Genomic DNA, 27,613 nt, shown 5'->3' with positions numbered 1-27,613 from the left:
TCATCATTTCTTATAGCACAATAGTATTCCATTACATTCATATACTACAACTTTTTGAGCCATTCCCCAATTGATAGGCATCCCCTCAAATTCTAATTCTTTGTCACCACAAAAATAACTGCTATAAATACTTTATACATATGGGTCCTTTTCCCTTTTTTAACCATCTCTTTGGGATATAGACCTAGTTGTGTTATTGCTGGATCAAAGAGTATGCAGAGTTTTTAGCCCAAATTGCTCTCCTGAATGGTTGGATAAGTTCACAACTCTACCGACAATGCATCTAATAGCCTTTCCTCAGTGCCTCTATTCAGCCTTTGAGGTTGTCAATTATGCTCTCCTCTATTCAGTACTCTCTTTAGGTTTTAATGAGACTGCCCTCTCCTATCTAGGATAGGTTCTCTTCCTATCTATCTAAAACCACTTAATCTCTTTTGCATGTCCAGTGTGGAACTCATTACTTCTCCCAATCCCTTTCAAATTCTTCCTAGTTCCCAACTTTTTCTATTTACTGCTGAGGATACTATCATTCTTCCAATCAGAAAACATCAGTGTCATTCTAGCTTCTTCCCTCTTACTTGCCCTACAATCTAATCTCAAATCTTTGGTGTTTTGGTCTTCACAACATCTCTCATATACTTCCTTTCTCTAGACTCATACAGGTACAACTCTGGATAAAGTCCTCATTACCTCTTGCCCAAACTATTGCAACAGCCTTCTAACTGATAACCCTGTGTCAACTCTTTCTCCACTCCAAACCTTTCTCCACTCAACTGCCAGTGACTTTTAAAAATTATACATCCGTCCAAGTCAGCCCCTGCCCCCCAGTGAACTCCAGGGTCTCCTTATTACACCCAGGATCAAATAGAAAATCCTCTTTTTGGCATTTAAAGTCCTTCACAACCTGGCCCCTTCCTACCTTCCCAATCTTCTTACACTTTTCTCCCCTCCATGTACTCTATGATCCAGCTACACTGGCCTATTTGCTGTTCTTTTCACAGAACATTCTATCTCCCAGCTCCATGCTTTTTCACTGGCAGTCCCCCATGCCTAGAACATTCTCTCTCTCACCTTGGACTCCTAGCTTTCCTAGCATCCTTCGACACTCACCTCAAGGGAGTAGTAGACAAAGATGCTCCTCCCCACAACTCCTTCACACAGCTCTAAATACACACACACACACACACACACACACACACACACACCCCTCCTTCTACATAGATCTAGAAATTACATAGATCTGGGAAATTAAAGAAAAAAATCCTTGTCTTTCTTCCCAATCCAGTTGATATAGAGAGACAGACAAAGAGGTCTGCTGACACAAGAGATGATTTCTAGCCAGGGTTGGTCTCATAAAGGAGTATTCTAGAGCTAGGTGATGCTATGTACTAAGGCAAGAAGAGGCCCAGATCCAGCCTAACAGGAATAGCATTTGTTCAAGGTGCAGGAATAGGTCCCAATTAGCAGCTCTGTTGCTGGCTGCCTAGGTTTGGGTCACAAATGCTGGGCTAAATGGGGAGGGGACTTTGAGGTAATATTTCAGAGTGAGACAAAGTCACCTGCCCTAGGCTGTGTACTGAGTGAAAAGAAAATTCAGAAGCAAATGGCTAATATGTGGCTTTGACTTCAGAAGTGGTACAGGGTCTCAGTTCTACCTTCCACACAGTCTGAAGTCTGTTATAGAATAATCAGAACAGGAATCCCAGATTAAAAGAGAGTCTGCAGTTCTGTCACTCAGAACCAGCAGAGCTCTCTAACTGGCTGATAGTAGCAGAGTCCAACAGAAGTCTACTGGAAGTCCAACCAGGACAAAGGCCACAAACACGTTGCTCAGACTCAAACCAAAGGTCAACAAAGTGTTGGAGGAGTGAGTAACATTTGAACCTTGCTTCCATCTGAACTGGTCAAAAGAGGGAATAATACAAAACCACAAACTTGGGTTCAGAAATACATTTCACTCAATAGGAAAACAGGAGGGAAAGGGCGAAAGAAGAGAGAGGGTAGACTAAACAGAGTTAAGTCTTTAAGCAAAGCAAACTATCTGGCAAAGTTGACAAAAGCATATAATGCTGAAGAAGTTATGGGAAAACAAGTTTTTTAATGCATTATTGGTAGAGCTGTGAACTGGTCCAGCCATTTTATAAAGCAATTTGGAAATATGCCCAAAAGGCTGTGCATAACATGTTGCCCAGTGATATCACCACTAGGTCTATACCCCAAAGAAATTTAAAAAAAAATAAGGAGGAAAACCACCCACATGTACAAGAATATTCACAGTAGCTCTTTTTGTGCTTAGTAAGATAAAACAAAGGTGCAGTCTTCATTCCTGTCTGGGTTTCATTCCTGACTCTCTGGCCTTTCTCTACCATGCCAAAGAAACTTCCTCAGCCTGGAAGTTCACTCTGCCCTTAGCTTTCTCACACTGGATATCCTTTTCATCCCTGAAGCCCCTCTGTCTGATTGGCTGGTTTCTCCCAGGACTGTATTTTAAGGAAGATACCTAGGCTAGTCATGTCTTCATTCCTCTCCAGGTTCCTTGACTCTGAACTTTCTATACCATGGCCCCACCTGAGTACCTTCATCTATCCATTCCTCAGCTTTTTAGTTTCTTTTTTTTGGGGGAGGGGCAATTGGGGTTAAGTGACTTGCTCAAGGTCACACGACTAGTAAGTGTTAAGTGTCTGAAGCTGGATTTGAACTCAGGTCCTCCTGACTCCAGCTCCCCCTTTTAGTTTCTTTTTATGTGTTATCTTCCCCATTAGAATATAAGCTCCTTCTAAGGTAGAAATATGTTCTACATTATTGCACATGTATAGCCTATATCAGATTGCTTGCTGTCTTGGGGAGGAGGTTGAGGAGGGAGGGAGAAAAATTTGGAACTCAAAATCTTTCAGAAAAGGAATGTTGAAAATTGTCTTTACATGGAATTAGAAAAAATAAAATACTATTTAAAAAAAAGAATATAAGCTCCTTGAGGGCAGGGACTGTCTTTCTGATTGTATTTGTATTCCCAGCATTTAGCACAGTGCCTGGAATAATAATAAATAATAAATGCTTGTTGACTTTACCTGACTTGATAAGGAATTAGAAATTGGATGGCTGAAAATGTTATGGTACATGAATATGATGGAATACTATTGCTATAAAAAATCATAAAGGGGTGGTTTCAGAGAAATCTGGAAAGACTTGGATTAACTGATTCAGAATGAAGTGAGAAGAACTAAGAGAATAATTTACATGATAACAACAATATTGTAAAGATTAACTTTGAAAGATTTAGGAATTGTTATCAATGCAATCCTGATTCCAGGATGAAATATGACATGAACTCCTGATAGTGAGGTCATCAACTCAAGAACATAGCTTGAGACTTTTTTTTTGGACAGGACTACCGTGGGAATTTATTTTGCTTGACTAAATAAAAAGGGGTTTTGTAAAAGCGGTTTGTTTTTCTTGTTTTCTCAGTGGGGAAGAGAGGACAGAGAGAGGATGGAGTTAAGGTGGACTTTTGTTTATTGTAAAAACTAAAATTTAATTTTAAAAAAGATTTAAACCACATCCTGATAGGGTTATGGGATTCTTGCTGGACCCCTAAAAGGAAAAGACCTTGTCTTTGAATGCAACCCAACTTCAGAACTTTCCCACACATTTCTACCTAGATACTCAATAATCCTTTTTTAACTGCCCTTTCACTGTGTCTCTCAGACCACTTTCCTCCTTTCATTGTCCTCATTGTCCATACCTGGCCCACCCCAGGCTATTTGCCACACCTTAATACCATCCAAATTTTCTCACTTTTTTTTTTTGTATAAAAGTATCAGTCTCATCCCCATCAAATTCAAAGAATCTCTAGCAACTGCCCACTCCTATGGGCATCTTGATACTGCAGATTTACTTGGAATCTTGACCACTTAACTGGTGTTGTAATAAAATGTCAATACTTTGACTAGAAGACTTGAGTGGTTGAATCCCCTGTACCCTTGCATTTCAGGGTTCCCAGTACCCCAAACCACAACAATCCCACCCTCTGCAAGAGGTCTTTCCCAGTTGTTTCCCCCACCCCAACTCCTACCCAGGGCTTTCCCTCTAAGAATAACTTCCATTTACTCTGTGTGTATGTGTGTGCATGCGCGTGTGTATAAAATGTGTAGTTATCCCTTCCCCCATTAGAATGTAAGTTCCGTGAGCACACAGACTATCTTTTTTTAAACCTTTGTATCCCCAGAGCTTAGCACAATGCCTGATATATAATAGGCACTTAAATGCTTGCTGACTGACTAAATGACAAGTAGTCTATAGAAGAGAAAGGTGTTCCTAACCTTTTTTGGGGTCACTGACCCCTTTGGCAGTCTAATGAAAACTATGCGACCCTTCTCAGAATTTAAATCATTGAAGGGTTTCAATTAGAAGTTTGAGAAAATGAAGAGGTATTTTTTTTGTTCCCACCCAAGTTCATAAACCCCCTGAAATCTATCCATAGATCCCTTGAGGATTTGTGGAGCTAGGGTTAAGATCTGCTATAGAGGTTCAGATTTGGCCCAGGTCCTAACAGAAACACATACTTGAAGAAAACACAGTGTTCAGATTCTCATCATTTCCTCCCTTTGGAGCAGCTCCTTAACTGTTCCATGTTATTTTATGTTATTTCTTCCTTCTTTGCTCCGGTATTGTTCCTCTTGACTCTCCTTTATTTTCAAGTCTCTGCCTTCTTGCCACAGGTAGTACAGTCTTTCCTCTAGTGGCCCTGTCAGCCTCTCCATCTTATCTTTTTACCCAGTCTCCACAGGCCTCCCCTTTTCATACCTTCTTCTCTACATGTTCCACGGTACCTGTTTTTTTTAATACTGTAATGCATTCCCCAGGTCACCTCTCCTCTCCCCTGTTCTCTGTAATTCACACCACTGCCTGGTGTCACTTAACACCAAGCAGCATTTCAGGGCCCCCGGTGTGTAGAATAAAGTTGCATTGTACAATCTAGTGGAACCACTCCTTCCTTTCCACTAGCAAACTCCCCCTAAGGGGATTGCAGACTATTCTCTAGGCCCCTCTTTGCAGCCTAGTATTCTAAGGAGAACAGATCCAATTCCTTTAGACAACACCCACTCTGATGCTGCCTACATTTCTGTAGCTTTTCTTGGGGCTGTCTTTGGAGAAGTCAATGAGTTCTGTGTAAACCCAGAATTTTGTCTGGGGAAAGAAGAGTGAACCTATCCCTTCCAGGTTTACAAAGAATCAAACGTGTTTGAGAGATGTTAGACTAAATTAGAGAGCCTCCCAGTGATAACCTAGAATAGTGGGCCCAAGTTCTCACGGAGATATGGATTTTAAACTGAGTCACAAGGTTCATTACTAATCTCTAGAACAGACCTGGATGTTCACTAATGTTATAATTCCCTCCATATCTATAACAACTTAGTCTTACAGAATGGAGCAGAGCTCAGAAGGTTTATGTGACTTGTCCAGAGTTTCATAGCTAGAGGTAGGATTTGAATCCAGATCCTCCCTACTCCAAATCCAAGACTATGCCTCATTGATTTCTAGAATAATTCCAAACAAATAAAAGAAATAGGTCTTTAGGCAGGGATTCTCAACTTGAAGTCTGAAGTTTTAAAAAGAAATTTGATAATTAAATTTCAATGTAATTGGGTTACTTTGTAATCTTATTAATTTTATTTTGTGCATTAAAAATATCTTCTGATAAAAAGTCTTTAGCCTCACTGGGCTATAAAAAGTGTTCATGAAAGAAGAAAGGCTGAAAACTCCAGTTCTAGAATGTCTCTCCCACCCCCCAGTGGAGCAGAGGCAACAGGTATTGTTCAAGTGACCAGGGAAGCAAGTTCTAAATAGCTGTAGAGTCTATAGGGGAAATAATTTCTGCTCTACAATTCAATTGAAATTCCTGAAAATTGTTATTGATGCATAGATCTCTAGTTGTGCCATTTTTCACAAATGCCCATCAAACAAATATCAATGATCTGTCAAATAAAAAAGATGGCAAGCAGGGAGCTCCTTATTATCTTTTAAAAAGTGTTTTGAGATCCTTGAGATGAAATGTGGCCATGATATTACGCCACTGCTGCTTCCCATTCTATATAAAAAACTGAGTACATAAAGCAATGGAACATTCTGGATGAGCCAAAAAAAGTCCCTACAATGTACATCGTGATCTGTGCTGGTATGTAATCCTTCCATTAAAGATATCATCATAATTTCCAGGCCTGGAGTCAGCGAAAACGTAGTAAATATCATCAGCCCCATTAGACAAAAAGAGATATGAAAGCACTCAAAGAATTTGGTTGATATGGGGGTAAAAACACCCTTGCTAGCCCTCCTGTCACTAGCTGGCACTGTCTCCCTTCCCTGGGGTACTGGTTAGACAGTATTCTGAAAATATTCATAGAAGTTCCTTTGAAACAAACACTCTGTTCTAGAAATTATTTTGTTTCCAAATATGGGGTTTGTTTGGGCTAGGTTAGAATGCAGCTATACTTCACTTTCGATAACAGACACATTCCCAAATTGTATATGATACACATTGGTCCACTGTCTTACATGATTCGCAGAACTATGTCCCATACCAAAGCTATAACTACTGCCCAAACCACCATTTTCAAAGTCTGCAGATACCACCAGTGGAACTGTTCAGCAATTATAACTAAATTATAACCTCTCTCCCGACCCTATGGTCCCTTTTGTAAAAGAGCCTTTGGCAACCTGGTAAACAATGGTAACAGCTTTAAGTGATGCAGCTGTTTGGTGATGCCTTCAAGTAGAAGAGCCTATCTATAAAAACTATGGCACTTCAGAACACTCCATCACAGGAAAAACAAACCCAAGACATCATCTCTTTAAACTGGGGGAAGGGGCCTACCCACACAAGCTTCTTGGTGTCTTTTCTACCATGTTGCAGAACATTATGGTGAGGGTAATAGTGATGGTCCATTTAATCCATGATACTCTACTACAGGGTTGGAGGACAGCAAGCCTGCGGTATGTTACAATTATCCCTAAAAGCATTGGGGGAGGCAAAAGCAGTCTGTCATTGATAAAATGACCAATTAAAGTCACATTACCCAAGTGCGTTCATGGCAGGAGTATTTAATGTCTCTTGAGAGAGCCTGCCCCTATGTTTTTTCCCTCTTTAACTTCCCCTCTGACATGAAGTTTCCGTGGAACTCTCCACATTCACCTTCCACCCCATTGCTTCCTACTGAATTACAGACTTTCCTCCTATCGTTACAAAGCTGTTTATTAGCTGTGTAGGGAGCATTAACTCTTCCTTTAGAGATCTTTTCTATTCTACTTTCAAATCTGTAGCTGTCCATTATCATTCCAGTGCAGATCCACAGAACTCCAGAATATCCCATCCCACCTCCTTCCAGACTTGGACCATCTGTGCTCCAACACCAATCTAACATAAATCAATCAATTACAAAGCACTTGGTCAACAGTTACTGTGTGTCCAGTACTTCTCCTATGAGTAGAAGTAACTGAACTGCTCAATCTACTGTTCTGAAACCCCTTCAGAAACTGTCTGAGAGTTGCTGCTTACATCAATTGCCTCCTTTAGGAAGGAAAAACAGTGAGTCCTATCCCACAGAAGAAAAGGAGAAGCAGTTGTTACCACAGAGTCTCTTATGGCAAAAACTCTCAACATTACCATGCTGAGCTGATTGGAGCAAAGGCCAGGACAGAAAGTAAAGTTTCAAGATCCTTTCATGTGAACCTGAACCCCTCTTTCTTAAGCAAACCAATTTTCTGTCACTTGAGGGCTTTCTTTTTTCTTTTTTAAAGCAGTCGGGGTTAAGTAACTTGCTCAAGAGGTTACACGGCCAGGTGTTTCTGGGTGGGTGCTAAGTGTCTGAGCCTGGGATTCGATCTCCAGGTCATCCCGACACTGGGGCCGGTGCTCCTACTCACTGTGCTACCTGGCTGCCCCACACTTGAGGGCTTTCTAAAAAAAATATAGATCACTTTTTGGATGCAAAAAGTACTTACTCCAGGGATTTAGTTATTTTTGCACCTTTTCTTCACCTCTCACCAAAATCTCACTTTCTAGCACCATAAAGAGCTCCTCTAGGGATTACTACAAATGCTAAAATAAGGGATTAAGACTTCTGATGGGGAAGGAACTATTAGGCAGGTGAATTCCCTGGGGAATTGTTACTAACACAGATAGTATCAGAAGAATTCCTTTAGCACAAGGTTCCCTCTGCCCTTCAGCTATATAATGGGACCTTTCTACCTTCTGAGAAATTATGAGTATTAATTCAAAAGAAGCAAAAACGAAACCTAACAAGAACAAAATATAAAGATAAGATATCCAGATATTACATTTTTTTCCTTATATCCTGGTTCTCAGCACAGCATAAGACATCTAGTAAACAATAAATGCTTATTAACTGAATTATTAGGGTATTAAGAATTTAGATTTATGGATTAGATTAGCCATATACAATGTGATTTTGCCTTCCATGTACTCTGTATAATAATAACTATATATCTTGTAAGTTCTTAGCTATTTATATGCTGTCTTCTTCCTTAGATTATGAACTACTGGAGGGTAGAGATTATTTTCGGCCTTTCTTTTTATTCTCAGACACATACTTAGAACTAGTAGGTGCCTAATAAATGCTTTAGGACTGATTTTCTACATTCTGAAGTTGCTTAAGAGAAACAGAGAAAGGGACAGGTAGGTGGTGCAAGGGATAGAACACTGTCCCTAGAGTCAGGAAGACCTGAATTCAAATCCGGTCTCAGACACTAACTAGCTATGTGACCCTGGGTAAGTCCTGATTGTCTCTTAAAAAAAAAAAAAAGCAGAGAATCTAGATCTAGAGAGAAAAAAAAAAGTGCTACTATACCTCCCAGCCTCTCATCCCAACGATATTTAAAGTACCGTGGTCAGCTCTGGGCTCTATGTTTTGGGAAGGACATTAATAAACTGAAGAGAATCCAGAAGATGGCAAAGAGTCTTGCAATGATAGGATGTGAGAAAAGCTAAAGGAATAGGAAATGTTTAATTTGGAGAAGAGAAGAATTAAGGGATATGATGGTAGCCAATTTCAAGTATTTCAGGGCTATCAAAAGGAAGGGGATTTAGATTTTTTTCTACTTGGTCTCAGAAGGCACAAATAGAAGTACTGGGTAGAAACCAAATGTAGGTAGATTTAGGATTGACTTAAAGAAATTTGCTAACAATTTTTATTGTTGTTCAATAGTTTCAGTCATGTCCAACTCTTCATGACCCTATTTAGGGGTCTTCTTAGTAGAGATACTGGAGTGGTTTGTCATTTACTTCTCCAGCTCACTTTACAAATGAGGAAACTGAGGCAAACAGGACTAAGTGACTTGCTCAGGGTCACACAGCTACTAAGTGTCTGAGTCTAGATTTGAACTCACAAAGATGATTCTTCCTGACTCCAGACCTAGCACTGTATCCACTAAGCCCCCTAGCACATCATAGGTTCCTCATATGATTTATCATCTCCAGTCTCCATACTTCTGCAAATGGTTGTCCCACATGCCTGGAACGTGCTCCCTTTGCCTCAAAGAATCCCTCGTTTTTTTCAAGAATCAGTTGAGGTTCCACCATCTACATGATGCCTTTCCTGATTCCTCATAGCTCTAATTTCTTCTATACCCTTCCCAAACAATTGTCTTTTATTTATTTTGAATATAGGAAGAGGAGGTTGATCAGGGAGCCCCTGATTAATTAAATATCCTTAATCATCTTGATAAAATTATAAAACATGGAGCTTTGACAGAAAGAAACACCTCCCATGGAACTACCCATTTTCTCTGACTCTTTGCTGAGGGACGTGCATTTTGCTGGAATGATCATGCGAGTGCAGACTAGCCCATTGGACTGAGGGGATTGCATAAAAACTGGGTGACTGAGCTTGATGGGGAACAGAGTCTTGTGTAAGAATCTCCCCTCCTTACTGCTCTTTAAGACCAGTAAAAATGATTCTACCTCTCTCTTTTTCACCTGGCCCTTCTCTTCGCAGTTTGTTTTCCAAGGCTTTCTCTCCTTTGGGCTTTGTCCCAAGGGAAGGGGATTTCTCTTTCCTCACTCTATCTGCTCCCCAGGAAATGGCAACTTGCTTGAGGTGCACACGTCAATCTTGATCAACCTGCAGCTTGCCTACGTGGGCTTGGGATCCCTCACTGCCTTCTGCTATGTTTCCTTCCCTGAACACAGGTCAGCAACCAGCCATCCAAAGAAATTCAACCCTAACCTTGTTGAGTCAGGTTCCAGTTTTGCTGCGGGAGGGGATTTCTATAGGAGCATGCTTCCAGAGCAGACCATCATGAGGAGCCTTCAGCTAAAGGACTGAATAAAGTCATGCTCTGTCTTATCATGAGAAATAAACCTAGGAGTTTCTTGGACAGCCTAAGTATAAAGTGAATATTAATGCAAAATATCTATTTAGAAGCCCCCCCCCCAGGTTTCTTTACCCCTACAAAGACTGTAATAAATGTGTTATCCTTTTCTATACATGTTAGTGAACACTTACGAATCTTCTGGATCTTAAGCGCTTTCTCTAGCGAAGGAAATACTTATTTTATACCTGACACTTACATTATATACTGAATACTTTTTTCTTTTTTTTGGCCTTTACTAATTTGTTTACTTTTAGTTTACAAGATTCATTACCACAATTCCTTGAGTTTCAAATTTTCTCTCCCTCTCCCCTTCCCTCCCATGGCAGCATATCTGCAAATACTTTCACATTAGGCATTAGTCAGGTTATAAAGAAGGATTGTAACAGATGGAATGAAGAATGGGAAAGAGGAGACAAAACCAAACAAGGAAACGGAAAAGGGCAGGTAGTTTGCTTCAATCTCAGTTCTTTCTCTGGATGTAAACATCTCTCTCCATCATGAGTCTTTTGGGATTGACTTATGACTCTGGATTGCTGAGAAGAGTCCAGTTTATCAAAGTTGGTCATCACACATACGTTGTGTCTGTAATTGTGTACAAATTCCTCCTGGCTCTACTCTTCTCACTCAGCATCAGTTGGTATAGGCCTCTCCAGGTAAATATGAAGTCCATCTGCTCCTTGTTTCTTATTGCACAATAGTATTCCATAACATGCATATACCACAACTTGTTCAGCCATTCCCCAATTGATGGGCACCCCCTTAATTTCCAATTCTTTGCTACCACAAAAAGAGCTGCTATAAATATTTTTGTACATATGGGTCTTTTTCCCACTTCTATGATCTCATTGGGATACAACCCTAGAAATGGTATTGCTGGGTCAAAAGGTATGAAATTATTTATAGCCTTTTGGGCATAATTCCAGATTGCTTTCCAGAAAGGTTGGATCAGTTCACAACTCCACCAGCAATGCATTAATGTTCCAATTTGTCCACATCCTCTCCAGCATTTGTCATTTTCCTGTTTTGTCATCTTAGCCAATCTGACTGGTGAGATGTGGTACCTCAGAGTTGTTTTGATTTGCATTTCTCTAATCAATAGTGATTTAGAGCATTTTTAAAAGGACCCTGTTAGTTACATTTTGCTGAGACCCTAGTTATGAATCACACCTAAACTTTTTTTTAGAGATTTTCCCAGAGTTAGCAGGTCAAAGAGCTAGAGAGAGAGAAAAACCCAATTCCCCTATTTGAGATCAGAAACCATGTGAATATAAGTCCATCTGAGACCAAATCCAGAACTCCTAGTGAGAATGCCCTGGGTTGTAACTCTCTCTCTCTCTGTCTCTGTTTCTCTCTCTCTCACACACACACAGTATCTCTTTCTAAACTCCAAGAGGGCAAGGGTTGTTTCACTTTTGTTCTTGTATCCCCAGCACCTAGCATAGAACACATAAATGTTTGTTAAGTGATTGATTGACCCTATGTGAATTACTTAGGTCTCTGAGCCTAAATTTTTTTCAACTGTACCATGGGGATAATGATAGCACCAAATTCACAGGGTTTTCCCAATGCTCAAATGAGATCACGTATAAAATGCTTTGCAAACTTTAAAGTACTCTATAAAGACAAGTTCTTGTTATAATTAAATGCCAGAAAATGGTAATTTACAATCTTCTAAAACTATAGAGCCAAAGTCTTCTAATAATATAAAAGGCTTACACTTTCTCCCCTGCTAAGAGAAAAAAACAAACAAACCCAGTAACAACTGTGTCACTGATGGAAAAGGCAAAGGCAAGATGCTACTTCTAATCCTGCTGGAGGAAAGTCATAAGATAATGCAAATAAGCAAAGGAGAAAAGAAACTTCTATGTTCTTTAAAAGGGCAGGCATGCTGCAAAGGAGATTGCAGCCAGACAGAAAAGGGCAGTGTGGGCTGTGAGGGCAAGGGTTATGAACAGAGAGAATGCAGGGATTGTTGCTAGTCAAAAGTGAACAGGACAGACTAGTGGGGGAGGGAAAATGAGAAAACTGGAATATTTTACTTGTCAGACCACTGCCCCAATACAGTTACCTTCCCCAAAGAGGAGAGACTAGAGGGGGAAATAATTTATGGTACATAATCTCTGCCTGGTTCTCAGTCCTTTTCAGTAATTCTACACTCATTGACTTCCTACCTCTTTCTGGGCAGAGATAACTTCAAATGTTCCTTCAATTCCTCAATATCATTTCTCCCACTCACATTTGCAGCAAATAACTTAGCCTTCTAATTTCCTGAGCAGACCTGAGGCCATCCAACAGGTACTTAACTCTTCTCCAATCACCCCCCCCCACACTCACGTCTTGCTAAGGCTAACCATGCTGGCTCCCTATTGCCTCCATAAGCAGGACCTTAGTCTTGCATCATTCCATCTCTTTCATACATCATCAAACATGAATGGAATATATAAAGTGCTTTCAATTTTACAAATGTTTTCCTCACAGCCATGTGAAGTAAAAAGCATAAGGAAGATCACTGAGTCACAGACTGAGCAGTAGAAAGGAAAAGAGACCCTCAGAGGGTGTCTAATGCAACTCTCTCATTTGAGAGAAAAGGAAAGTGAAGCCAAGAAAAGGCAATGATTTGCTCAAAGTTATACAATGAACCATCATCAGGGAGGCTTCTGAGCCTCAGTCCCATAACACTAAACCCAGCGCTCTTTTCACTATGCTATCATGCCTACAACATGCTACAGTTGTCAGAAAGGACCTGGGTTCAAATCTTGCCTCAGAACTTGGTGATTCTATAAACTTGAGGCAAGTTACTTAATCTCCCTAGTTTTCCTCATCCATCCATAAAATGGGGGTTGAGAGTTTGAACTCATAGCTTCTGAGGTCCCTTCCATCCTCTGATTCCCTGATGACACCATGTCCAGAGCTCTTCTCATTATGCTCTGCTGCCTCTCACAGGAGAGAAATTCCCCTTCTGATGAGGTATAGGCTCTGGGAACCCCTTTGAACTCTCCTTGAATCTTCCCATTTGATGAGGCATTTGCCCGAGGCCATAAGCCTTTCATTATAGCTTGGCCCAAATCTCTTTTTTTTTTTGGAGTGCAATTGGGGTTAAGTGACTTGCCCAAAGTCACATGGCTAGGTCGTATTTGAACTCAGGCCCTCCTGACTCCAAGGCAGGTGCTCTATTCACTGTGCCACCTAGATGCCCTGGGCCCAAATCTCTTATTCTTACTAGCCAGCCCTCCATTGTCCAGCTAGCCCCCACCCTTGATCCTCCCAAAATATCTATGCCCAAATCTGTTACCCTTAAACTAAACCCCTCCTTTGTTTGTCATCTCCAGGTGGCCTCCAGCTACTTCCTACCCTTCTCTCATTACTGGAGTCTGACCTCATTTGACTCCTCCTGAAGACCCTCCCCAAACTCTTCCTAGACCATCCTTAGATTCCTCCTACAACCTTTCTGTATATAAGCTCCATCTTGCCTCCATGAACGAGCTGAGAATTTTCTAGCACAGACTCACTCTGTGTCAGATTATTCTGGCCTGCTTGTCCAATGCAAGCATCACAGATAATCGAGGCTCCTTAAGAGTGTACCCATTATGGCTAAAACTTTGCTTTTCTTTGGCTGAGAGAAGACTTGAGTCAAATTCATTTGGCAGGACCCAGAGTGTTGGTATTTTGGGGTCTTGCGCACCCCTAAACCCTGTACTTCAACATTTTATGGTTCCCTGACCTCAGTACTTCCACTGGCTAAATGCCTAAATGCCAATTCGGGTCTCCCCAGTACCACTTTCCTTTGACCCTTCCATGCTGACCAACCAGTGTTCCATCCTTCTTATTTAAAAAGCTGCCTCAACAAGGTCACCACCTACTCACCTACTTCAACTTTGAATGAAACTGCTCACTCTAAAGGTCAGAGAACTCCCTAATCACAAAATCTTCTAATCACCAAATTCTTCTATGTAATTCAATAGTCATTAAGCATAGAAATAGGCATGCAGTTGAAGTAGACAGCAAAATTTAGATAAATCCCTGCTCTAATTGCCACATCCTAGGCCTCTTTCTCTTTTCTTTCTATACTCCCCCTCTTCAATCTCCTTCTCCTCTACAGTTTCAACTATTACATTTTAAACAAATAGATACCAAGTCAATAACTACAACCTTGATCCAAGCCCCAGGATCCTCCTAAAATTAACAGGGCGTCTTTACCTAAATTCCCCACAAGCAATTGAAACACATTTGTCCAAAACCAAATTTATACTAAACTTAAACTAAAACTTGATTTTTTCTTCTGACCAGCCAGTCTCTGGTGTTCAAAACCTTTATGGTATGTGACTTTTCCCTATCTTTCCCTCTTCCTTTATATCAATTCAGTTGCAAAGTTCTGTGGATTCTTTTTTTTTTGGAGGGGCAAGGTAAGGCAATTGGGGTTAAGTGACTTGCCCAAGGTCACACAGCTAATTTTTTTTTTGTGTTAAGTGTGTGAGGCTGGATTTGAACTGAGGTCCTCCTGACTCCAGGGCCAGTGCTCTACTCACTGAGCCACCTAGCCATCCCAGAACTGTGGATTCTAATACTGCCATATCACAGACCTCACATAGACCCTGAACGCCATCTGTTGGGACCATTTTAATAGCTTCCTTCAAAGCCTCCCTTCTCTTTCCAGCCAACCTCCATACTACTACCAGGTTTATCTTCTTCTTGGATGTACCTGATCATATCATTCCTCAACTCAAAATGGTGCCTTGTTGCCTACTAAGCAAAATTTAAATCCCTTAACATGGGACGCTACCCATGCCCAGAATGTTTCCTCCTCATCTCCACTTTCCAAAATCTCTAGCCATCCAAAGCCCTTCACAATTTGGTTCTACCCTAATTTATCAACATTTTCTCAGACTACTTTTCTCCACGTAATCTCTGCTGTAGCCAAAGTGCGTTACTATGATCCCCCAGCAATGACCTTTGCTTTACTGCTTTATTGTCGATGTTCACACTATTCCCAACACCTAGTAGTAAGCTCTTTGCTGCTAAATTCCTACCCATTCTGTAAAGATTCATTAAAATACCTACTCCAAGAAGCCTTTCAAAATTCAAGTAATAACTTTCCCCCTTGACTTCACAGAGTACTTTATTTGCACTTTATTTCAGCAACAATGTGTACTTTGTTTTATAATTATTTTCCTGTGTGTAACAGTTGTGTCTCTAGGATTAAAAGCTCCATGAGGGCATCAATTTCTGTATCCTTCCTTTGAAAAGATAGTGAACTGGGGGGAGAGGAAGGGTGGGGGCGATTTAGAACTCAAAATCTTATAAAAGTAAATGCTGAAAATTAAAAAGAAAGAAAAGATAGTGAACTTAACAGTAGAAGGCCAATGATAAGTGAGCAGTGGGAGTCAGATGGATGTCTGTAAATCCTTAACTATAACTTCATTAGCAATATTACATGATGTCATGTATGGCATGATAGATCAAGTAGGCAAGAGCTGTGAACAAAACACCTAACAAGGAAATACAGGAAGAAAAAGAAGTAAAAGGTTTGGGTGCCTCCTTGGCCTCTACTGACTCACTTGTGCCTTGACCTTACGGAATTCAAAGACTATTACATATGGGGCCAAGCTCCCCAAACATGACTGGTTCTTATCAGACCAAAGTGGGTGGAGACCCTGACCCTGTACTCAAGTGCTGGTTTACTAAATGGAAGGCAGGGTTCAGATCTTGACCAGCCTGCTGTACTGAGGAAATCAAGTGTCTATTGCCCCTGGGGACCCTGTGTGGGTCAGACATGAAACCCTCTGGGGATGAGAGGTTTTATTTTAGGGGAACCATTACATGGGAGATGAAAGTCTGTCTTCTCGATGTATGTGGAAGTACAACCTATATAGTACTTGCTCCTGTTACAGTTATAAATTAGCCTGAATGTGTGTGGTGATGGATTTGTAGGGTTCATGTAAAGTGGTCCCATTGTGGGCTATTGTTCCATCAGCCAGGTCTATTAAAACAGTGAAAATTCACTGGAACTTTTTTTTACAAACTATCCCAAATCTTTAACATTGATCAGTATCATATTGTCAGGAGTATTGCTGAAATTTCTTCCCTCATAGCAGGTGTGGCAGAGGTCGGGGTTCTCTGCTGTGCCAAATCCCCTTAAAACAATTCAGGGTGGCCAATGTGAAAGGCAAATAGGAAATCACATCTTACAATGGTCTACTGAGACCTGAACAGGGTGATCACTCTGATAGCCTCCAAGGTCCCTGATATGGAACCTGACATGGGAGCAGCGGTTAAGACCAGTGATTCCCTGATGGGTAAGGTATCTAGGCTCTCAGTGGGGTTAGCTTTGGGCTGCCTAGATAGCCTGTAACACTGCCCTATGGGAGGAGAGGGAGCAATTTATCAATGACATAGTCTATGAGTTTTGCCAAGTGGTTAGAAGCCTAGAAAATCAATGGCTAGACTATCAAAGAAGACCTTCCTATTAGGGCAAAACTAATGGCAAAATTTTGCTGATGCAACCCCCTTACACATTCAAGTGGGACACATCAGCATTCACCAACACTTGAATACTTCTTTAGTTGAATAGAAAAAATGCTACGGAAATCAGCACCCATGTCACTGCCATTCCTAACTAAATACACCTCTATTTCAGTCATTTGGGGTAGAGCTGCCCTGCCCTGGTGGACTTGGGACTGTCTTATTCCTTTATCCAATGATGAAGTGTCAGCCACCACCCTGGATCATCCAGATTTCTAGTTTTCCCATCCTTCCCTCCATCACAATGATTCTATGTTCCTTAGGACTTGATTGGCCCAGGACAAACAAATGACTTTTGCCAAATAGTTGTCATTTCCACTTTGGTCATTGATCTCAGGAATAAACAGCACTGCCATATATAACTGGCATGCATTTGCAACTGTAACTGCATTGACCAGCCACCCTTACATCTGTTCTACCTCTATTTCTTCTGCTCAGGGGAACCATTTCACATTCAGGGATATGCAGGATTAGGCCAAATCACAGGGTCTTTTCATTTGTTCTATCGCCATCAGGCAACAGACTTTACTAAGCACTAGAATGGAACTCTCAAAAACCAGCTTTGTTTGATGGTTCCTGGCTTTGCCAAATGGACTGACTTCCTTGAAGAACTGGCTCCCACCCTCAGTGACTACCACCTCACTAAAGGGGTCGGCTCTGTAGGCTAGCACCTCCTCAATGCCAGTCATAGGTATGGAGGAACCTATGGTCTTTGGACCTGATGGAGTCCTGTGTATCCTTATTAGGTATCTACAAGACATATTCCTATTGTTGTGGTCTAAAAAAAGAGGTTATTTTGTTTTTGCCATTTGCCTTGTTGAATCAATCTCCACAAATCCTGTACTTGGGATCAGTGGGCATCTGGCCCAGAACATCTCCCCAGTGCCAATGCCAGCCTGGCAGCCTCCAAGATTTTTAATTGCTCAGTCTCTCCCCTCTGCTTAAGTCCAAGAGGAGGTTTGAAAAAAGGGGAAAGGCCCATAGTCTCAGCCCAAAGTCAGCTGAGTTTCCTAAGCCTTTCATATGTAACCCTATTCTACAGAAGTCCAAGAAAGGGGCACACCCTTGCAACCTGCAAATCCAACCATTCAAAATCTACAAAGGGCAAGCCCTTACACTGCATAGTCTCTTTTATAGCCCCTAACATCCTGTAATTTCATCTTGTGGATGGGGGGTAGGGGTGGAGGGTGAGGAGGATGACTCACTTGAGCAAGGGTCCTCTGCTGCCCTCCTGCTATTAAAGGAAGAACTTGAAATGAAGCATAGTAATGCAATAAAGTTTTTCCACACCTGTAGATTCAAAGCCCTAAAGGTTCATTTCAATCTATATTCAAGCTTCAGGGAACAAATTTGGAGAGATCAGAAACCTTTGGCATCCAGACTAACTATACTAATTAGCATCCACATTGAGCTGCAAGGCAATCAAACCAGATTTTCACTACAAAAAAAGCTAAAGTCAAAAATAATTTCTCTCTCCCAACCTCTTTTATCCTGTATATCTCCTCTCAAGTTGCCACCACCTTAGATCAGGCCTCATCACCCCTTGCCTGGATTATTGCAGCAGCCTCTTAATTAGTCTCCCTCCCTTAGTAATAATGACTAGTATTTATATGGTGCCTATAGCATGCTAGTAAATGTGCTAAGAGCTTTGTCTGATTTCATCCTCACAACAACCCTAGGAAGTCTGTGCTATTTTTATCACAAATTGAGGCAAAAAGAGATTAAGTGACTTGCCCAAGGTCATATACCTGATAGGTACCTGAGGCTGACTTTGAACTTGAGCTCTTCCCATCTCCAAGCCCAGCACTCTTGTCCATTTTGCCTCCTACCTGCCTTCTAGGTTTCTCCCCTCTTCAATCCATCCCTCTCACAGTTGCCAAAATAATAGTCCTAAAACAAAAGCCCAACCATGTCACTCACCCTGCTTACAAATAGCTCTAGTGGCCCTCTACTGCCCCTAGGATCAAATACAAAATCCCCTGTTCAGCATTTGAAGCCCTTCAGCATCTGACGGTCTTATATACACTATGCCACCCAGCCAAACCAGAGATCCTCCTTGTTCTGCACAGACACGTGCCTTGGTACAAGACACTACCCCCACGCCAGGAATGGACTCCCTCCTCAGCTCTTAAAATCCTGAGGATCTTTCTTCCAGGCTCAGCTGAAGTGCCACCTGCCACCTCGTCTGGGAGGCCTTTTCTGGAGCCCCTGGCCTTTAGTGTCTCCCCTGTTGTGAAATCACCTTGCCTTTACTTTAGATGTCTTTTGTATGTCCTTAAATGAGTGTGTTTTTTTTTTCCAAAGAGAAAGCAAGCTTTCTGAAGGCATGAATTGTCACTTTTGTCTTTGTATCCTTAATCCTAGCACAGACCATGGCATGTACCAGACCTTTTGTTAGACTGAACTAACGAATCTGAATCGGGTTGTGTACGTTAATCACTGTGCTTGCGGCTGACAGATCTTTCATGTATGAAATACACATACACATCCAATACTAACCAGCTTGCCAGGAGATTCCATTCATGCTGAGATCCCACAGGACTTGGAAGGCTACTGCTGAAGTCTCTAATGGCCATGTCAGGAGCTTGTAAAAGGAAAAAATTAGTTAGCAGAGACATTCCTATGTGACACTCCATTTTGGGCCCCTTGTCTATGGACTATTTTTTCTACAGAGAAGTAAGTACATATGTTCATTGCATGTAGTAAGAACTCTAAACTACAGGCAACAGTCAAACAGTAATACTATGTCCCTACATCCCATTCCAGCTTTCTTTTGTATGTTGTCTTCCCTCATTAGACTGTAAGCTCACTGGGGGCAGGGGACTGTCTTTCTTTTTCTTATTTGTATCCCCAGCCCTTAGCCAAGTGCCTGGCCCATAGTATGCATTTAATAAATTGTTATTGAATGGAACTGAATTATTTTCAAGTCAGTCTCTTTTTCCACTGAAACAGGAGACAAAATGTCTCTGAGACGCCTCCCTGATATTACGTAAACATAGTGGATACCATTCAGGTGCTACTCATCTGAGTTAAAGAATCCTAAATCACAAGCCACCTGAGTCTATAGGTCATACTTTGAGGGTAGAGGAATACAAAGATGGTTTTATAAGCTGGCACAACAGCAAGTCTGTCCAGATCATCTTCAATTAAACCATGGGCATCCAAGAAATTCAAGAAATTACAAATATCAAATTCTATGATTACACTACAGATTGAATTCTATTATTATTTTGACATTTTACTTAAATTCTATTTTTACTTACAAATTCTGTTATTGCGTTTCAAAAAACTTATTAATTTAAGAGATATCAATAAAGAGTAAAATAAATATATAAAAAAGGAATAGGATCATACCAAAAACTTTTACTGTTGTATAGCACATTTTAACAAGTTAAACCAGCCAAATAAACAAACCAAAAAAAAAAGTATTTGCTTTATGTGTTCTTCCAAGTTCATCTGAAGCTCCATTACCTTTGGCTGTGTTTTTACATATACTGGTGTAGTCAAGTGTATGCTATTCAAGTCAGCTGATTGCATCACTTTGTCTAGATATACCCTTGTTTCTTTGTATTCTTCATTTTTATTATCAGTTGGTATTGCAGTATTCAAGTATTCATTTCACTGGACATGGAGGATGACTGTTACCTTTTGACTATGATAAATAAAGGGGGTTACGGATTTTTTTTACTATATTAAATAGTAATATTTTTGTCCTTTTTTGCTTTTCTTTGCAGTTTTAGGATAATGTCTAGCAATTTGGGGTACTGGGGAATATAATGACTTCTGTTCTAAACATGGTGAATTTGAGATCTCTCTGGCCAGCTGGATATATACACTAGGTGACTGGTGATGAAGGCTTGGAGATCAAAGGGAGGGACTGGAGCTGGATCTATAGATCTGGGAGTCTTCAGTATATGGATGATAATGACCCGAGAAGAGTAGGGGTCTTAAGATAGAGCCTTGGTGAACACAGACACATAAGGGGCAGGAACTGGATAAGTGTTGGGCATAATGGATCGAGACAGAAGATCTCCGAGATTAAAACTGGAAGTGGATTTTAATACCACGGGACTGTCGGGGTCACATACCCAAATCAGACAGTCAATTGGCATGAACAATATACTGGTTTTTAAAGAAATTACAATAGTCAGGTTAGGTAAGCTGAAACTACAATCAGTGATTGGTCAGTGTATATTTGAATTTTCCCACACTTTTTTTCCTAGGCTGAGGTACAGGGAACCTAGAATGGGTGGAGATGGGGAACACCCGGTGGGGGGTGGGGCAGGGGACCAGGAAGAATGGAGCAGGGATTTTACCCTAGGCTGAAACCCCCACCCGTGGATCAATTAGGAGAGGGAAGGGTAATAAATGCCTGCTTACAAATCAATGGAAGGGAAGGGAAGGTGGAGTTGTTGCTTACAGATCAATTAAGGGAATGGAAGGTGGGGTTGTGCTCAACATAAGGAGACATTAATCAGGTAGGAGAATGGGGACAGAGTAGTGTAATGAAAGAGAAAAAAGAGAGTATGCTAGAGAAGAATTTGGTCAATAGTGTCAAATCCAGCAAATAGGTCAAGAAGTATAAGGAAAGGAGGGGAGGGAGGGAATTCTCAGATCTGGTAATTAAGTGGATACTGGTAAGTTTATAGAAAGTATTTTCAGTTGAGTAATGAGGCTGGAAGCCAGACTGCAAAGGGGTAAGGAGTAATGGGAGTAGAAGCAATGAATGTAAACAAGCGTTTTGAGGAATTTGGCCGAAAAAAGGAGAAATATAGGACCACAGCTTTAGGGAACAGTAGAGTCTAGTGAAAATTGCTTTAGGGGAGGATTTAACATGCCTGAAAGCCACCACTGCAATTTACCTGGTGGGGAGTGTGTATGTGATATTGGTTACTTTAGGAAAATCATTTTGGCGATCACTTTGAGGATGGATGAGAAAAGATGGTTTGAAGCGAAGAGACCAATTAGGATCTGGTTACAACAGCTCAGGTGAGAGAAACTGAATTAGCATGGTCCCTGCATTAGAGTTACTATTTGGAAGAAACAGAAAATTCAGGCTCCTCTAATTGAGAAAAAGGGAAAATTAGAATTAAGGTTTTAGAAGTTGTGATGTAAATGCCTTTCCGCTGAGCTAGCGGGGCTAGCAAAGCCGCGCATTCCGTAGCCTTTCTCACTTTTTCTTGAGCCGAGTGTCTTCCCTCCATTGGCTATCTTCTATTTGTCCTGTGGGTCTCACGTCTCTGAAGGCTCTGGGGGGTGACTGTCTTTTGTTTTTCTTTCTATTCCCAGAAGCAAGGCAGACACAGGCTGAACAGCCCCCCAAATCCTTCGCCACCATGGTTTCTAGGCTCTTCACCATCTTCATCATCTTCCTCTGGACTCTTTAACAACACCCTTAACAAAGTGTATTGCTCCAAACTGACCAGGACACTCCAAGGCACAGGACAGTAAAACCAACTCAAAAGGCACTGGCTCTAGAATCAGAAGCCTAGGTTTTGAATGCCAGCTCTACAATCCACTAACTGTGTGACCCTGGAGTTTCCCCAAGTGTAAAATGAGGGGATTGGATTAGATGACCTTTAAGGGCCCTTTTGGGGCAGGTAGGTGGGGCAGTGAATAGAGCACTAAGCATGACCTCAGGAAGACTCATCTGCTTGGGTTCAAATCTGGACTCAGACACTTGACTAGTTAGGTGACCCTAGTTAAGTCACTTAACCCTGCTTGCCTCAGTTTCCTCATCTGTAAAATGGACTGGAGAAGGAAATGGCAAACCACTCCAGTATCTTTGCCAAGAAGATCATAAGGAGTGGGAAACAATTGAAAACAACTAAACAACAACTATCCCCAGCATCACCTCTTCCACTAATTGGCTAGTTTCTCCCAGAACCTTCATTTTAAGGAGGATGCCCTGGACACTTAGGTCTTCATTATTCTCCTAGAGGGCCGGGATAATTTTTCTTTCTACTTAGGTCAGTATTCCCAGAACCAGACTTCACTTTCTTTCTTTTTTTTTTAAAGCAATTGGGGTTAAGTAACTTATTTCTGGGTGTGGTGCTAAGTATCTGAGCCCGGATTCGATCCCAGGTCATCCCAACTCTGGGGCTGGTACTCTTACTCACTGCGCCACCTGGCCACCCATGGATCTTTTTTTTTTGCTGGGCAATTGGGGTTAAGTGACTTGCCCAAGGTCACACAGCTAGTTTTGTGTTAAGTGTCTGAGGCCATATTTGAACTCAGGTCCCCCTGACTCCAGGGCTGGTGCTCTCTATTCACTGTGCCACCTAGTCACCCCAGACTTCACTTTCAATGGTTTTCCATTTCTAACTAGATATAATCAGAATCACTAGCATTCAAGACCTTTTGTAATCTGGCCCTAATCTAAATTTCCAGCATTATCTCAGATTGGTTTATGGCAAACTTTACCCTCTAGGAAATCTAAACTATTTGCCACTCCCTAAACAATGTATTTTCCTACTTCAGGGTTTTTGCCTTTGCTATTCCCTCTTCCTGGAATGTCCACCCTTCCTACATCTATTAAGAGCATTTTTGTTATTGTTGTTCAATCTTCAAAACCTCATTTGAGATTTTCTTGGCAAAAATAGTGAAATGATTTGTCTTTTCCTTCTCCCATTCATTTTACAGATGAGGAATCTGAGGCAAACAGGATTAAGTGACTTGCCCAGGGTCACACAGCTAGTCTGAGTTAAGATTTGAACTCAAGATCAATCTTCCTGAATCTATTCTATTCACAGAGCTACCTAGAGGCCTTAGAAGAGACCTTCTAGGCTCTTATCTCCCCTACTAGAATTTTAAGATCCCAGAAGCCAGGAACTAGAATTTGTATATTGTTTTATTCCTAATAGAAAAGTTCTACAAACTGTGGAGCATGTTCCTATTGATCCTCTGAAGAGGGAACACAAAGCAATTGACAAAATAAGTAGTCAATAGCTATTATGTGAAGAGGTTACCCATAAAGAAGGTTAAGGTTGCTCTGGAGACCCCAAAATACCAAGACACCCAGCCCTGCCGAATGAATTCGACTCAAGTCTTCTCAGCCACATAAAAGTTAAAATTTATTAAAAGTTCCCTTGCATTAGACACAGAGTAAGTCTGTGCTAGGTCATTCTGTAGTGCTCTTACTATTCTATGGCACTTTCCCCATTCTATGGCTCAATATTCTATGGCGATTTCATACCATGTGGGTGTATATAAGACCATGGAGGTCTTATATACAGAAGGTTGTGGGAGGAATCTAGGGATGGTCTAGAGGAGGAGTTTGGGGAGGGTCTTCTGGGGGAGTTAATGAGGTCAATGAGTGATTAAGGGTGGGAAATTGCTGGAGGCTACCTGGAGACCACAAACAATGATGGGCTAGACCAGTTCAAGGGTGTATAGTCACTTTGATTGGGAAGTCTAATAATTGAGGGTGGGAAATCTAGTAACTGAGGCTTGGGCTCAGCCACAATGTAAGACTTATTGCCTCATGCAAATGCCTCCTCAAATGAGACAATTTAATCAAGAGTCTAAGGGAGGTTCCCAGAGCCTATACCTCTAGGACTCAAGGAGAGATCCAGGGGGCTCCCAGAACCCAAACCTCCTCATTATGTATCTACTTTTTCAATGAAAACAAACATCAAATAAAAGTCAACAAAAGCAAAACTAACAGGATGAATTAAGTCATAGTGAATACACTACAGCAGAGATTACTTATATGGTATGTAGAAATGAAGACCAATTTGAGTTGGACTGTTATCAAGCAGGATTTATCACAGATAATTGCATTTGAATATAATGTATGTATGTTTCAATTAAATAATCTTTGTGTGAAAGTTGAAAGTACCAATAGATCTATCTTTCAACTTCATTCATTTTGGTAAATTGTAATATAAGCTAATTTCCATGCCCTCACCCCCATAACTGCAGCTTTAGAAAAAAAAGTGAAATAACTAAAGAACTGTAGGAGTTACTATTTGACATTTTCATCAAGCTAAATTAAAATGTAGTCTTAAATTTTTTATTGTCTAATTTTTAAAGTGGAAATAGTGTATATTTTTGATAGTTAGATACATAATCAATTTAAAGAGAAAACCCAGCTAAAATTAATATGGAAATTACAGAAATAGTTCAAGAGGAGAAATACAGAAATACTAAATACAAGCCTAATTTTCTTTTTTTTCTATTTTGGAGGGGGGAAGGTAGGGCAATTGGGGTTAAATGACTTGCCCAAGGTCACACAGCTAGGTTTTTGTGTGTGTGTGTTAAGTGTCTGAGGCCAAATTTGAACTCAGGTCCTCCTGACTCCAGATGGGGTGCTCCATTCACTGTGCCACCTAGCTGCCCCTAAAAGCCTAATTTTCTATCTAATCAGACAACTAGATAACACAAAATCTAATTGCCTAATATTGAAAGTGTTTATGCAGAATAAATTGGCAACAAAGGAGAATTTATCCAAAGAAAATTAAATGGTTTTTATAAGCAAAACTAAATTTTTTAAAAGTCCATGATGTCAAAAAGATTGTTTGCATCATATAATTTTACTTATAGAATTCCTGAGTATTAAATTCTTCTATAGGAAATAGTGATGCCTACAGTAATTGATATAACAGAAATGATGTTTGGTAAATCAAATGCAAAGCAGCTTCAAATGATATTACTTGGAGATGACAAAATAAATATCTGAAATCCTCACATCAGTTGAGAAACTAAATCTTCCTATTTGCATTCAAAATGAATGAAACAACAGATGTAGTTAAAGATGCTCATTTGATTGATTACATTTGTAAAAATATATGGCTGAAACTGATGTTAAAGAATTGTTACTTTGAAAAGTTTTTGACTGTACCATATTAAAAAATGATAACTGACAATTTTCATATACGTATATGTGTATACATATATAAAAAGTTTATAATATAACTAATACATTTTTAGAAAAAAATCTACTGCACTACTGAAGTTCAATTGGTAGCAAGATGAAAAGCAGGTCTGTCTACAAGCAAGTCAAAAATTTGGTTGCTCATGCAATGTGGATACATTTTAAGTTTAATGGGGAGATCGGCCAATGCTAGCCCAGTGCTTAGAATATGCTTTGTTTTGCCTTTCTTGGTAGCTTATATGAAACATGTTCAATACTTCCTGCCTGGTTCCAATCCAACACACGTGGAGTCTAGGTGAGTTCGTGTCTGGCCATGAGTGACTGAGGGTCTGGTACTACAGGATAATGAAGAGTCTCCTGATTGGCTGAGGTGAGGACTGATGACTCAGGAGGCAGTAAGCCAGAACTAAGTTTGCATACAAAGAGGTGATCAACCTCCCCCAGTCTTTTTTCTGGTTTCCTTCTTGGCACTTATTGAGGCTGCTTTAAACTGACTGGTAGGGGAGTGGCAAGTTGTATTCCCCCACCAGGCTACAATGTGTCTCTGAGCACGTCACCCAACTTTCTTTTTATGTCTATTCTTTCCTCATCTTAGGTGAATAAGTATACTAAGAGGGGATGTCCGGGAAACTTGAGAAATGTTCATTGAATCCATCAGAGGTCTCCCTGGCAACGAAGTTGGTAGCAGAGTTCCCCGTAGCCGGGGAGAGCAGCAGCAGCAGCAGCAGCATCTGATGGGGACTCGGTATAGCTGAGCTAGGGAGGAACTTGCCCACAGGACACCCAGAAGTGATGAACTGATGGGGATTCCATGAAGGGAGAAAAGGACTCTTTGGATGAGCAGTTTCAAGGTGCCCTTCATGTTCCTTACATATTCCCCACATGTTCCCTACATATGTGCCTGACTGTGTTACATATAGTTACATATGTCACTCACTCATGGGAGCTGAGGTCATCAAACAGGGGAGTACAGAGGGAGAGGACAAGAAAGCACTGGGCAGAACTTTGGGGAAAATTCAAATTTGGAGGATGTGATTTGGATGATGAGCCAGCAAAGGGGTCAGGTAGGAGACAGATTACACGGGAGAAGTGTGGTTAGAATGTCAAATCTGAGTGATAGACTGAGAACTGAAAAAAGGCTATTAAATGTGACAATGAAGAAATAATTGATAACTGGAGAGAGCAGTTTCAGTTGAGTGTTGAGACTGGAAGCCAGACAGCAAAGGGTTGAGCAGAGCGTGAGAGAAAAGGGAATGGAGGAAGCAAGCATAGACAGCTTTTTCAAGGATTTTAGCTGAGAAAAAAAGAGGAGACTTAGAAGCAATGCTTGAGGACAAAGCCTTGGTCCTTCCTTATTGCTTACTATAATCAATCCTTGCCATCTCTAGAATTGTACTGGAGTCCTATAGGCTAGAGCAGATATGGCAGCCTGTTCTCCTGCTACAATCAGGCCACAGGGGAATGAGTCCATGCAGGCCAAAAGTAGTCCCAGAGACCCCCTATGGTCCACTGGAACCAGGGACAGAACATCTGCACATACTCTGCACAATCCACCATGCCGTTTGCCAGGAAGGACAAATCTGAACATGTTCCAGGCCTGTTACATATAGTTTTTTAAATTGTTACAAGAGAAATCAACTTTACAAAAAAAACCAGTTCATTAAAATTAAAGGATCTTTGCAAAACTGTGTGATAATAAAGGAACACAGCACACAGTACTTTTTGAATCTCACTTATATTATTGTAAAATTTTGGGGCTTTCTCATGACAAAGTACTTTGAAAGGCATTAGAGCTAAAAGAAAACAGAGACATTTTTCTTAATGATAATA

At 40.8% G+C, this 27,613-nt stretch overlaps 1 protein-coding gene across 1 annotated transcript in view; it reads right to left on the bottom strand.

Moving 5' to 3' along the window:
* The window catches only part of FAM178B (family with sequence similarity 178 member B), a 123,853-nt gene that overhangs the window by 74,941 nt on the left and 21,299 nt on the right, over positions 1 to 27,613 (bottom strand). Inside the window, 1 exon segment of the mRNA XM_069071900.1 lies at positions 19,408 to 19,492. Within this exon segment, the coding sequence (XP_068928001.1) occupies positions 19,408 to 19,492 (85 nt within the window).

The sequence above is a fragment of the Petaurus breviceps genome, unplaced genomic scaffold, assembly GCF_028583685.1.
Source record: "Petaurus breviceps papuanus isolate PSGF00001 unplaced genomic scaffold, PetGlider_PUasm1.0 90845, whole genome shotgun sequence".
Classification (NCBI taxonomy): Eukaryota; Metazoa; Chordata; class Mammalia; order Diprotodontia; family Petauridae; genus Petaurus; species Petaurus breviceps.
The sequence above is the reverse complement of the archived record's forward strand: the minus strand, read 5'-3'. Positions and strand labels throughout refer to the sequence as shown.